Source organism: Archocentrus centrarchus, chromosome 9 (assembly GCF_007364275.1).
Source record: "Archocentrus centrarchus isolate MPI-CPG fArcCen1 chromosome 9, fArcCen1, whole genome shotgun sequence".
NCBI lineage: Eukaryota > Metazoa > Chordata > Actinopteri > Cichliformes > Cichlidae > Archocentrus > Archocentrus centrarchus.
This window is the reverse complement of record NC_044354.1, coordinates 10,155,808-10,169,065: the sequence shown is the minus strand read 5'-3', so window position 1 is coordinate 10,169,065 and position 13,258 is coordinate 10,155,808. Positions and strand designations below refer to the sequence as shown.

The window sequence follows — 13,258 nt, the reverse complement described above, 5'->3', positions numbered from 1 at the left end:
CCTTTTTTTTTTTTTTTTCATTTCCGCCGCGGCCTCATCCTAGACTCACTCAGCTGAAAGGTCCATAATAACAATATTCATCAGCATTCAGGGGCCCGCTCTTATTTGCACAGCCGCTTGTTCTCTGAAGTGGAGCTTGCTTCATGGGCGGGGGGGACGGCCGAAACGCCGACCGACAGTGACGCAAAAGGAGAGGCTATTTATTATATTTGCTTCCTGAAAAAAAAAAAAAAAAGATAAATTATGTTCTCGAGGCGGGAGTTTATTGGATGCAAGAGAGAGATATAAAACAATTAAAACGTGAATTAATACTGAGAATAGAATGGACTTGTATGGGAAGGTAAGATGCGCGATTTTACTATCTTGGCAAACCATAACAGATACACATAAAAGGTTTTATTTCTGCAGTCTTGTTTCTGCATGGCAAGGAGCGTCTGTGCACGATATAGCTTACTATTATCTATTATTCTGACGGTATCAAACGGTAAAGTACAAAGGTTTTTTTTTTCCTCCCCCGGGCCTCGTAAATATTCCAGCTGTTGACAGCCGGACTGTGCTGCATGCTGAGTAATGTAGTCAAATCTCTTCTTTTGATGCCGTCCTCCTCTGCACTCAAACAGTGCAAAAACAACAACTCCCATCTACACCATGACCGTGACGTGAGTAATACGCACGAAACGCACCCCCCACCCCCTCCTTCCTCCTCGTGCGCTCGTGCTCGACACGCGAGCCTGCCTTTTTCATCAGCGCGTGCCAGATCGGAGGGGACAGCTCCCAGGTGCTGAAATTGGTCGGAGATCCACAGAGAGAAAACGAGAGGCAGAGGGGGAAAGAAAACCAGCGTCCGCCTTGGATTCAGATATATTTATATATATATATATATATCTATATCTATATAAAATACGTATTCTTCTAAAAGAAAATAATAATAATAAAAAAACAAAAAAAAAATAACGGGCAGACACAGGTAGAACCGAGGCCTCCAAAAACAGGTTTGTTCGCATAATGTCCTCAACGGTTTTTTTCTTTCTTTTAGTTGCGTTTGTTCATAGTTGTGTTGAAGAAATTCATTGTTAGCTAAAATGACCTCCTGCCCAGAATTGCTCGTCTAAACACTAGCTGGCATGCAGCTTCTTGCTCATCTTTGGGGTTAATTTCTTAGCAGAACTACTCGTATTATGCGGTGCGTGTAAATGATATCGGTGCACTGATATTTTCGAAATGTGTCCTTGCAAACACTCATCGGTGGTGTTTCGTACACGGAAGCGAACAGAAGCCCCGGCGCAGACAGTGCATGATGGAGGTTCGGCATCATTTAGTAGCTGCACAGGCTGCAGGGAGAGCTTGGCTGCACATGTTTAGCACTGAGGCTCAGCGGCTCTGTCGAAACATTCACCTTGGAGCGGAGATGACTGTGCTGGTGTCATCTTGTTCGTAGTACTCTCGTCCTCGGAGGTCGCTGGCTGCTGACAGCTTGCGCTGAAATGTTGAGGGTAGCTGCTAAGGTGAAAGATCCATCTATGCGCTGCCCTTTGTATAACACTAGTGTGTGGTAATATGGGAGGAGATTTTTTATCAAACACGAGTGGATGTCTAGTAGGACAACTTCTCAAAAGGAAAATCAAGAAGTCTTAAATAGTTTAAATAGTTCAATATGATATGAATTGGAGTTAGGTAAAATTGTGAAAGAGTGGCTTTTTGTTCATTGCGTAAAAGAACTGAATCTGAATCCAAGGCCTATTTATGGGCTAAATGTTGTTCTCTTTGCCATAACAATAATGACATCAATCATCTTGTTACATTAAAGAAAGGACTGTCAGAAAATCTCGGCTTTTTAAAGTCCTGGTTATCTAACACTCATCAATACAACAGCTTGCTGTGCTGCTCATGCTGGTTTGCCTTACACAGCCTTCTGTCCCCTCTGATCTGTGGCCTGTAGAACAAGCTTGCACTCTTTACTCTGCATCTGTCTGCAGCACTCCTTCACTTCCTAGTCAATAGATATATACCATCTTATATACAGTTTTCTAAAATGTTTCCAACACTTTACATTGACTCAAGGTGAAGAAAATTAATGTGTCCTTTCCCGCACCTCTTTTCTTGTTTTTTCAGATGGCTGCCACTCAGGATGTGAAAGGGAAGGGAGAGGGAGGGGATCAAAATTTTGACTACATGTTCAAGCTGCTGATCATTGGCAACAGCAGTGTGGGGAAAACGTCTTTCCTGTTCCGCTACGCCGACGACGCCTTCACCTCAGCTTTCGTCAGCACAGTGGGCATCGACTTCAAAGTGAAGACTGTGTACAAGAACGACAAGAGGATCAAATTGCAGATCTGGGTATGAAATATTCACATTTGAGCATTAAAAATTCAGAAAGGAGACATTAAATATTTGACTAGGGACCTAGCTAGAAGAAGGAACTTGCAGAGTTTCGTTAAGAAGGCATGTTCTTCAAGAACATGGCTCTTTGTAATGCTGTTTGAGCCCAAGGAAAAGTTTGTGTAAAATTTGGGGAAATAGTGAGCATCTGCATGTTAAAACACATCCAATACTTGGAAGAGAACTGTTCAAGGATTATTTAAGCTCATCTAAAGGGGAAGGGACTCTTCAGAGAACCCCTGTCCCATTGTTTCTTTTGTTTCCCTCTACCTTTATGTTCCTGCTGAGTGAGCCCTGTTTGTAAAAAGCTGTCAATCTCAGGCCAGAGCCTGCTTTGTCCTGACCTCTGTCCATATCTTCTGTTTATTAGTGTGCTTCAAGGAGAGTGGCAGGTTAGGATTTGCGTTATACTTGGCCAGTTAATAAAAGAACTGCACAACAGGCTCTATGAATGTATTCATTTAGTCTTAGGCTAGAATATAACCAAAATAATCAGTTTTAAGCTTAAGGCAGTGTTTAATTTTTGTCATCTCAATTCACAGCAAAATGTTTCTCCAGTCTTTCATTCCTCAGCGTCAAAACATGTGGTGTAATAAGTTGGTTGCTTAATTAACCCCATAATGCTTCAGGAAAGGCTGTAATGTGTTTTACACTCTGGTGTGATCACTGAGACAGATGGAAGCCTCAACATCACTGACAGGATACTAGTAAGTGTTAGTTTAGCACGCAGCGGGAGAGAAAACAGAAGCAACACCTTCTGCAGAGCGTGTGGGAAACTCAAGAATCTCTGAAGCTTTTTAATTAGGAGTTCATCTGAGCTGTGGAAGCAGATTTTCTCAATATACCTCTGAGAGAGTGAGGAGAAGGAGAAGAGATGCTCCTTCCTCTCTTTCTGTTTCTTTGACTTCTTCTCACTCACTTTCTTTTTTCTGTACTGCAGTGAGTGCCAGCTTTCCTTCAGAGGTTCTGGTCTCTGGTTTGTCATTGTAGCTGACTTTTGCAGCAATTAGCGATCCCCCAGACATTCAGTGTCTATCACACTAATCACAAAAAGAGACAAAGCAAAGGCACTTTGTCAGGATGTGGAAACAGACTTTGAAAAGTCAAATAATTGGCTAATCGAGATAATGTGTTTCCATCATAAGCACAGACAAGCATATTTAGAGACAAAATCATTTGCCTTGCATACATATAATTGGCCTATTGCTTTTAACTGGGCTAAGAAAGAGCTGAGACATACACTAAGTGGCCATCTGAGGTGATGGCTATTGGCTGATGTCACTGTGGTATGCACATCTTTAATCTGCTGAGGGATAAAACTGCATATTGGAGCATGGAGTTGGCCTTCTTGTCGCATTAGGCTGAGCTGAATGAACCCAAGAGTGCTGGCAACGTCATCATAGTGGAAAAACAGAAACTCACTTCACTGAATGAAGAAGAGAGTGGGGCTCCCTCTCCACTTGAAGTAGTCAGCTTGTTGGATTGATTTCTGGTGAACAAGCAAAGCTTTTCAAGAAGCTCAGATTCTCTGTACTCCAGCAGATTTTTTTTCCCCCTCTCTCACTCTGTCTTCCTAACCGAAAACACACAAAGCGACTCACTAAGACAGCCTCAAAATGCAAAGGTCATTGGCAAGCACTCAGCCAAGAATACAAAGGCTTCTAAAAGACATAGAATTCAAGAAGGAAAGATTGGAAAATAACTTCATATATGTACAGTAAGAAGGAACAAATTGCTGAAACATAGTCATCATCCCTTTTTATGTCGGTAAGAATGTCACTCCACAAAAGAAGCCATTTATACAGGACCACACAGAATAGCTGCTAACATTAGAAATGCATGCGTTTGCATGCATTTGTTTTTGCAGCATTGTCAACTGACAAAAGGTCCGAGCTGTGGTGTGCGTGGACGCTCGGCAGGCTGTGAGTTCTGTCTTTGTGGAGTGAAGGTCAGAGCTGTCCTCTGGCTATAACAGGCACACTGTTGCGGCCATGTGCAGTATGACAGAAAGCAAAATTACTGTGGCAAATACAATCCACTGCTGCCTTCTGGGCTTCTGTTTAACAAGAGCCAAGTAGATCAGCCAGAAGTCCTCTGTCATGTTTCACAGAAGGCTCTGAGCACACTTGTTGTGGGTGTAACAACAGCTCAATAAACATACAGTATATTACTGGTATTTCTCATTATGTAACTTACAAAATTGCAAGTCTACACATATTTAAGCAATTACAGGAACATTTATTGTGATAAAGCTGCCCAGATGTATTTTTCTTTATTTCTCGTGAACACAAAGCTTCATCTGTTTGTGCTGACATCTCATAGCAAAGCCTGCGGCGGGTGCTTGTTTTTGCCAGGGTGATCTGTGTACAGTGTACTACTCCTCAAATGCTGTGTAATCACTTGCTTTGCCTCTGAGCATTTTGTCCAGACTCACAAACAGCAAGCAGTTTCTCGATGTTCAGATCATTTAATTTCTATTTTTAGCCCCCTTTTCTTAGAAATATATGTCATAAGTTGAGCTTTTAATGCTGCACCACTGATTATTCAGCACTACTGAATGATTATCTTATTGAGGAGAGAAAAGAATCAATCACATCAGCCAAAACTGAACTGGTCTTTTTTGGCACTTCATCAATGTAAAGCCAGCAAGGCAATTAGTATAATGATTGCTTATGCATCATGTGCACAATAAATAATGCCATGAGCAAGTGTATATATAACATCCTAAATCTGATCTGATCTAAATCAAGTGAATCTCTTGGTTTGAATCATGTTTACTATGACAGACTTATTCATATCCAGCATATGTGTGCAGGGTCATACCAATGTGGCTGAATCTGACAGTCTAAAGTGCAGCTCAACAGCAATATAAATCATGTATGTTTTGTGCGTGCAGGACACAGCAGGCCAAGAACGCTATAGGACCATCACCACTGCCTACTACCGCGGAGCCATGGGCTTCATCCTCATGTACGACATCACCAACGAGGAATCCTTTGGTGCTGTGCAGGACTGGTGAGTTATGATGGCCCTCATTTGCCAGTTTTGTGTAAAATGTCTCAACACTAGGACCTTTGTATTCTGGATATTGTTAGTATCGCATCAGCATATCAATTTTGTTTGTTGCCTTAATGCATGCAGATCATACGTGGTCAACATAATACCATGTACTGACCATTGTCAATAGCAGCCTTCAGCCTGGGTGTGTTCTTGCTGATTTTAAATGTGGTTGTGTTTAAATGTGCCAGTGCTTGATAAAAAAAACAATTTTATCCATCTTCAGACTGATTTCTTTTTTTTTTTTTTTTATTTCAGACTGATTTCTAAACTTCCTTTTAGTTCCAAGGTCCTAGAGAAAGTTGTCTTTCTTCATCTGCAGTCCTTTTTTGATCCAAATGGTATTTATGAAGTATTTCAGTCTGGCCTTAAAGCACACCACAGCATTAAAACTGCACTTTTAAAAATTTAAAATGACCTTTTAACCATTACTGACTCAGGAGATTGTGCCATTTTAGTTCTTTTAGACCTCAGTGCTGACTTTGATACTGTAGATCATGGTATCCTTATTGGTTGGAGCATGTTGTCAGAATTAAAGGAACTGCACTGCAATGGTTTAAATCTTATTTAACCAACAGAAGTTTTACAGTTAGGCTGGGGGACACAAAATTCTTAGACACCCTGCTTTTATATGGGGTCCCAGCCCTTTTTTTCCCCAGTGTATATGCTCCCCTTGGCTCAGTTATTGTCATGGTCGGGGCTGTGTGCTGGAAAGGGAAGGACCCAAATGCAGGACGCATGAACTGGAGCTCAACTCAAACTTGAAACACAACAAAATCTCAACCAAGGCTGTAAACATAAATCAAGCCTGGGAGAACAAGGGGGAAACCTAAACTGGGAGACACACAGCTAGGGGGTAACACTGACAACACCACAACAACAAACTAAACAACACTTAGAACTTAAATACACAGAGGGAACAAGGGATGAGTGAAAACAGCTGGGCACAACAGGTGAAATGAATGAAACTAATAACACAGGAAGCAAAACTAAATGCAAAACACAGGGAACACGGGACTGCCAAAATAAAACAGGAAGTAGCTAAACATAACACACACGCAGACTAAACTCAACCTGACAACACACCGGAATAACACACAAATAACAACAAAAAAAAAACTAACAATAACAAACTGAGGATCTAAACAGTAAGAAACACAAGCTGAAAAATACAGCAAAATGGAACTACATAAAAATGAACTCAAAAACACTCCCATAAACACAACCATGACAGTTATTAGGAAACATGGCAGATTTGCCTGCCACTAAAACATAAATCCATGATTCCTCTGAAGGGCACTGGACTGTCTGGAGGATGGTAAGACATGGATGGCTCTAAATCTACTTAATTTAAACAAACAGAAAGCAGAAGTCATTATGTTTGGAACCCCTGACCTCCACAACTTTGGCCTTTTAAAGATTTATATAAAAATTTTAGAAAACCCTTTGAGAGGAACCTGGGAGTGATCTTTGACAGTACTCTAACTTTTGATAAACACACAAATGCTGTCATTTGAAAAGCCATTTTTATTCTTTTGGCTTTTAAACTAAACTGAGTTCTGAGCATTTTTATTTGCGTTTTCTCACTTCAAGTTTTCCTTTTGTAAACTCTCATCTTTTTGTTTTATCTTTTATGTTATTTTTTTTCTATTATTTTAGCTGTACAGCAGTTTGGCTGTTGTTTTTAAATGTGCTATACTTACAAATGTGACTTGATATTGTATATGAGCAATATTTCTTGGCATTTGTCTGTCTGTTCTTCTCTTCCTTTCTTGTAACTATCACAATACCCCTTTCTTCAAATCTGCATCAAATGTTTACATGGATTCAGGGGTGAAGTGTAATTTGACTGGCTGGTGGAGGTTATTCTAGTTCCTTATGAACACTGCAAGTCTGAGCTGTTTACCTTTACTGTGTCCTCACAGTGGCGACAGCATCTCTGTCTCAGATTTAACAGGCTTGTTATGTAGTGTTTGCAGCACTTTGGTTTAAGAATCAAGGAGGAAATTGTCAAGGTCATGGCTGTAGTCCATTCATGAGTCACTCAAGCATCTGCAGGGTGTAAGAATAACTCTGAGCCAAGCCCAAATGCCTGTGATTTATGATGATGCACCCATGTCTAAAATGGGACCTGGAGGGCTACATCAAATCAGCTGCAGAAAGCAGGTTTTTGGGTTAGAATTTTCACTCTAGGAACAAGAAGTTCTCCTCAGCATAACCAGTACAACACAACAGCGTCAACGCTGTGGTGAAACACCGAATGTTAGATCTGCTACTACTGACAAGTGTTTTGATTTACATTTTGCTGATCCTTCCTCTTGACTCGACGCAGGTGTCGGGATGGGAAACACCTTCTAGTTTATTTACACCGTTTCTTACAGTTTCCCTGCCTCTCTCACTGCCAGCCAAAAGAGATTACGGGAGCTCAAACTGTGCATTTATTTAGAGGAGAGATTTCTGAATCATCAGAGGATTATTCTTCTGATGTAAATGTTGTACCAGCTGCACTGAGTTGTATATATTACTGCACTTTTGCGGTTGATACTACATGCTGTGTGGCTTTGAATGACTTGTATGACAATCACTATTAAGGCCAGCTTCTTCTCCACCTTGCCGCTGAGCTGCTAACACTTGTCAGCTGCTTTTGGAAACATGTCTCATGGTTAAAGTGGTTAGTCTAACCAAACACGCATTTGTTGTTTAACTGGAAATCAAATGTTTTTTTTTTTTTTAAATGTTCAGCTGGGGTTCTGTACTTGAGGAGAAAATGCTCCACATTATCTCCCTGATTGGTATTCAAATGGTTTTTCTGTTACTGTAAGCAAGAAAGGCTTTCTTGTAAAGAGAGACCCGAGCCAGACACACCTATTATTCTTTTAAGGCCTGTCTGACACTTTAATAGAGTACTGCAGTCTGAGCACTGTCTGTGATGGGTATCTTAATTAATGGAGCCAAGTGTGTCACTGGCTGCAACTGTCCTGAAGAGTTACCTGTGAACTTATTCACCAGACAGTGCACAAATCTGTCAGCTGTACACAAAGGAAGAGGCTCCTTTTTGTTACCTGCCATATAGCCAGAATCCCTCCTTTCTGCCTTTGCCACAGGCTTCAACTCTGATTTCTCTTTCCCTTGTTCCTTGTGACAAGGTTGGAGGGGGGGAAAAAAAGAGGTTACCAAGGCAACGGCTGCTTCCCTGACAGTGGCTGACTAAAGCTTGTGACGTCCTCATTTCCTGCCCGTGTCATCGGATGAGGGAAATGCTGTAAGATTGACATTGGCCATTTGAGAAACCAATAAAATGAATATTGGGCAATAGGAAAAAACCTTTACTTCTTTAATTTAACACCTCTTAATTACATGCTTATGCTGCTTTGTTAAATGTGATACAAACACAAGTGTTTTTATTTATTTAATTTTTGGTCAGTGAACAATAGCTGCACGTAGATTCACACTGACCCACATCTGACATGCTAAAACAAGACAGAACCGGACAGAAAGCAGCGGCGTGTTGACATCATGCTGCACTCTCGCTCTGAGATGTTGCTTCTTTCTTTCTCTATTCTGGCTCTTTCTCGCCTGTTTTCAGCCTATGGTGTGTTTACTGCCCTACTTTCAGTCAAAACTGCAACACCACAGGAGAAATTTGTTCCTTAAATTCCTTCGCAGATTGTGAGCAGCCTGCAGAGGTGAGAGTCATTCAAGCAGCTCACCGATTCGCTGTGAATTCCCTATTAATGTGAACGTTGAAATGTTATTATCATGTAGTGACACTAACATTTGACAAAGCTATCTTTTAATGCACATACAATAAACATGGGAAGCCATTGTTTCCCATGTGTGACTAAAGCCAATAAGCTTTGTAGCTACAGCAACTTTATAAGGTTTTGGAACCTTGTATCACACTTATGTGAAAAGAAACCAAAAATATAGTCTGAAGGGAAGGATAAAAAGTGACCATTATGTTTGTGGGACAAAGTCCTATTAACATCAGATATCTACAAAATAACAAATAATGACCTACATTACAGCAATAGTGACTACATATTTTCAGAACAGAGCTGTTGCTGACCCACTTTCCCCAATGCCATCAGTGACTCAGATATAATGTGATGCCAAACGAAAGGCGATGTGATCACTGTTCACGACCGAACCAAATGGTGAACAGACTTTACATCGTGTCCTTTTTTTCCCATTTCTAAAGGATTCTGTCCAATATAAAGTGGCACAAAATCAGTTTCTGATAAGAAATATGGCAAACAGCAGTAATTTGAATGTGATGCAAGTTTGTTTCTGATTACATGCAGGTCAACCCAGATAAAAACCTACTCATGGGATAATGCACAGGTGGTGCTGGCTGGGAATAAGTGTGACATGGAAGAAGAGAGAGTCGTCTCAGTGGATAGTGGCAGACTGCTGGCAGAACAGTTGGGTAGGTCTCAGAGCAACATTCAGCCCTTATAGATTTTAAATTGGGTGGCATCATTGTCAGGTTTTTGGATAAAAACATGACTTCTGTGCCCTTTAGTACTTTTACACTAGCAGCATTAAAAGCCAAAGCTTTTCCTTAACAAAAAAAATTAATGAAAATCATATTTATCTTGTGTTCATTAGTTCATCATTTCCATGTTCTCCTCCCAAGGTTTTGAGTTCTTTGAGACGAGCGCCAAAGACAACATCAACGTGAAGCAGACCTTTGAGCGTCTTGTTGACCTAATTTGCGACAAGATGTCTGAGAGCTTGGACACTGATCCGGCTGTCACCACGGGAGCCCCTACTGCCAAACTCACAGACAGCGCTCCGCCCCTCCAGCAGCCCGGCTGCAACTGTTAGTGAGCGATGTCAGGGAGCAGAAGGAGAGCAACACAGGTCCCGTAAGGTGGTAGAGTGTGCAGAGTATTCTTCTCCCTCAGCATTATCACTCCTGCTATAGTGCTGCTTTTTCTGGACTACACTTCAAACCCCGTTAAGTCGTAGAATTACAAAAAGCTGTTGTATTATCTCTTAACTTTATCACCTTATATCAAGAGCTAATAACCAGGAAAACAGACATGGCTGTTGTAAAATGTGTAACATTACAGTATATCTTGAATACACAGACACCATATTCTCATTCTTTGGCTAGTTAGTGTGGTTACAAACTAAGTATGTTTAATATGGTTGGAAATAGTTCACACTGTACATTTAATCCTTAAGACCTTTAAAACCTATAATGATATAACAACAATAATAATAATAATAATAATAATAATAATACCTTGAAGGATAGTCAGTGAGTGCTTTAATAAGCCTTTTATTTTTTACGTTTTTGTACAGTATGTATTTTCCTTTTATAGGTTCGTTTCCTGAAGCTGCCAAATCTATGATTTAGTGCACTATAGGATGTAGCGGCTTTCTTTTGTGTAATGTGTGTTCGTGTGGCTGTTGTGTGACTGCACACTAAGTGAGTTTGCATGAGTGTGAGTATTACGTCTGAGTCATAAATGACTGCAACTTCGCCATCTAAAAATCATCTACCTTGGAAAAAAGTGGCCTTTTAGCATCTCCAATACGGCCTCTGTAAGTCCCTCTGTCCTGCTTTACTGTTAGAATGAATTGAGTATGTATAAAGCTAACGTGAGTACTAGTCCACCCTTTGCTGTCTGTAGATGTGATTCCTCTAAGTATATCTATTAAGTGTATCTTAAGCAACCATTTCCTTGTGCTTAGCCTCTGAGACGACCTTTTATAGTTTTAGTTTGACGCAACGAGCATGCTGCCAAAAACTCAAAAAATGTTTGCTGTTTTATTTTAAGATAGGCCTTACCCAAACCTAACCATCCTCAGCTCCATATGAGAGCAACGATCCAGCATTTCATTAAAGGAAAAATCACTTACTGTCAAAGCACAGCACAGTGTATGATACACAACAAATGATGAGCTCTGGCATGGAATAAACAGCCATATATTAAAAAATGTTATATAATTTTTGACTCAGCATGCTTAAATTCGTGTTCGTACAAGAAAATGAAGTCATCCCCCTGCCCCCCCCCCCAAACACACACACACAAAAAAAGGAAAAATCTCCACAGATTGACAGTAATGTAAAAATTGAAGCTTCTCATAGCAGGCATATACCGTACTTTTGTGTCTTAATGTTAATTCCATGTAATAGGAACGTTGTAGCTTGTTTTAAAATCAAGAAATTTTTCAGTTCTGTTATATTAGAAAAAAAAAAAAACATTTGTGCCAAAACATTACAGTTCTTTTAACATTGTTGTTTGTTGCATAGATGAATAAAAGCTCAAAAAATTGCATGAAGTCAGTCCTGACGTACCTGTGTAGATTTCTATGATAAGATACTGTATATATCACGCTGTGTTACAGATTTAGGAGCATTGTCATAGCATTCGCTGTGAGATGCAATGGGCCAATAAGTGCAATATTTTATGAATTATACCCTGTACATAGTTTTTCCTGTCCTCGAGTACAATGACCCTAGCTGCCTCATGTGAGTGACAGTAGGTCAGAATAACTCGGAAACTCGAGGGTGTGCTTCATTCAGTAACTGCAGCCACTGAATGTGTGACTGTAAGTGTGTATGTGTGTGTACCTGCCATATTGAAGAGACAAATTACGTAATATAGTGTACTGTTTGTGTATACCTTTTGTACAAATGTATTCACATACTATATGCTGTTCCTGCTAACTGTTGGATGTTGACTGAACTCGTATTATCATGTCAAAATGCAGTGTTGTTGTGAAAGATAGTCAGGGAGATAACTTAGTCCATGACATATGCCATACTGTTTTATTAATGCCAAGAATAGGAATACACATAAACTAGTTCAAAGCGCCTATGTGTACACATCTGTGTATGTGTGTGATATTATAATTTGAAGCCAGTAGCCATGAATAAATTATTGTAATGATCAGTTCAGATTTATTTTACAGAGGGATGGTTAGCATCAGCCAAACAGTCACTCTAGTAAAATCTCATTTTAAAACACTATGTCTTTACATATAACTGAATATATTTATTTGTTGGAGTGCAAGCAAACCAAGAAGTATGTTTTTGAGATTATAGGAAATAAATCAAATTCTATCTGCGGGCCTCTGTGTTCTTTGTTGACCCCATTAAAAAGCGTGAAGATTCATAAATTGCTGTCCCCAACCCACACCTAATTTCTGAGTTGAAATTGCTCCACTTCCATTTTAAGGCAAAGTGCGCCATCTAGTGATACAATGATATATCTGCTGCACCCAGAGTTGAAGTGATGAATTTGGTCCATGTTGACATGACAGCATCACACAGTTGCTGCAGATTTGTCGGCTGCACGTTCATAATGCGAATCTCCCATTTCATCACATCCCAGTGGGGCTCTATTGTTTTGAGATCTGGTGACTGTGGAGGCCGTTTGAGTACAATTCTCATGCTCAAGAAACCCGTTTGAGATGATCTGAACTTTGTGACATGGAAACAGTCATAAAGAGGAAGGACGTGGTCAGTGATAATACTCAGGTAAGATGTGGTATTTAAACAATGTTCGGTTGGTACTAAGGGGGCCCAGTAAATATTCCTACCCCATTATACCACTACCACCACCAGCAGCCTGAACTGCTGATACATGGCAGGATGGATTCATGCTTTCATGTTGTGTGCACCAAATTCTGACCTCCAATCCAAATGTTGCAGCAGAAATTGAAATTCATCAGACAAGCCAACATTTTTTAGTCTTGGTGAGCCTGTGTGACTTGTAGCCTCAGTTTTCTGTTCTTAGCTGACAGGAGTGGCACCTGGTGTGGTCTTCCACTGCTGTAGCCCATCTACATGCTTAAATGTACC

The 13,258-nt window shown here is 40.3% G+C and overlaps 1 protein-coding gene across 3 annotated transcripts; it reads left to right on the top strand.

Annotated features, from left to right (window-relative positions):
• Window positions 1–219: 219 nt before the first annotated feature.
• Window positions 220–12,521, top strand: rab3c (RAB3C, member RAS oncogene family). 3 transcript variants are annotated; one of them, XM_030737407.1, is made up of 5 exons: window positions 220–340; window positions 2,113–2,337; window positions 5,276–5,394; window positions 9,741–9,865; window positions 10,076–12,521. In XM_030737407.1, the coding sequence occupies exons 1-5, from the start codon at window positions 323–325 to the stop codon at window positions 10,264–10,266; spliced, it is 678 nt and encodes a 225-aa protein (XP_030593267.1). In that variant the 5' UTR covers window positions 220–322; the 3' UTR covers window positions 10,267–12,521. The 3 variants fall into 3 exon arrangements, with proteins under 3 accessions (XP_030593267.1, XP_030593269.1, XP_030593268.1); XM_030737409.1 differs by lacking the exon at window positions 220–340 and adding an exon at window positions 762–778; XM_030737408.1 differs by lacking the exon at window positions 220–340 and adding an exon at window positions 788–992.
• Window positions 12,522–13,258: the final 737 nt, after the last annotated feature.

What these genes read in the sequence shown, in the direction of transcription:
- rab3c (XM_030737407.1), top strand. An exon ending in GGATCAAATTGCAGATCTGG is followed by an intron (nt 2,338 to 5,275) that starts GTATGAAATATT and finishes TTGTGCGTGCAG; the next exon opens with GACACAGCAGGCCAAGAACG. An exon ending in TTTGGTGCTGTGCAGGACTG is followed by an intron (nt 5,395 to 9,740) that starts GTGAGTTATGAT and finishes GATTACATGCAG; the next exon opens with GTCAACCCAGATAAAAACCT.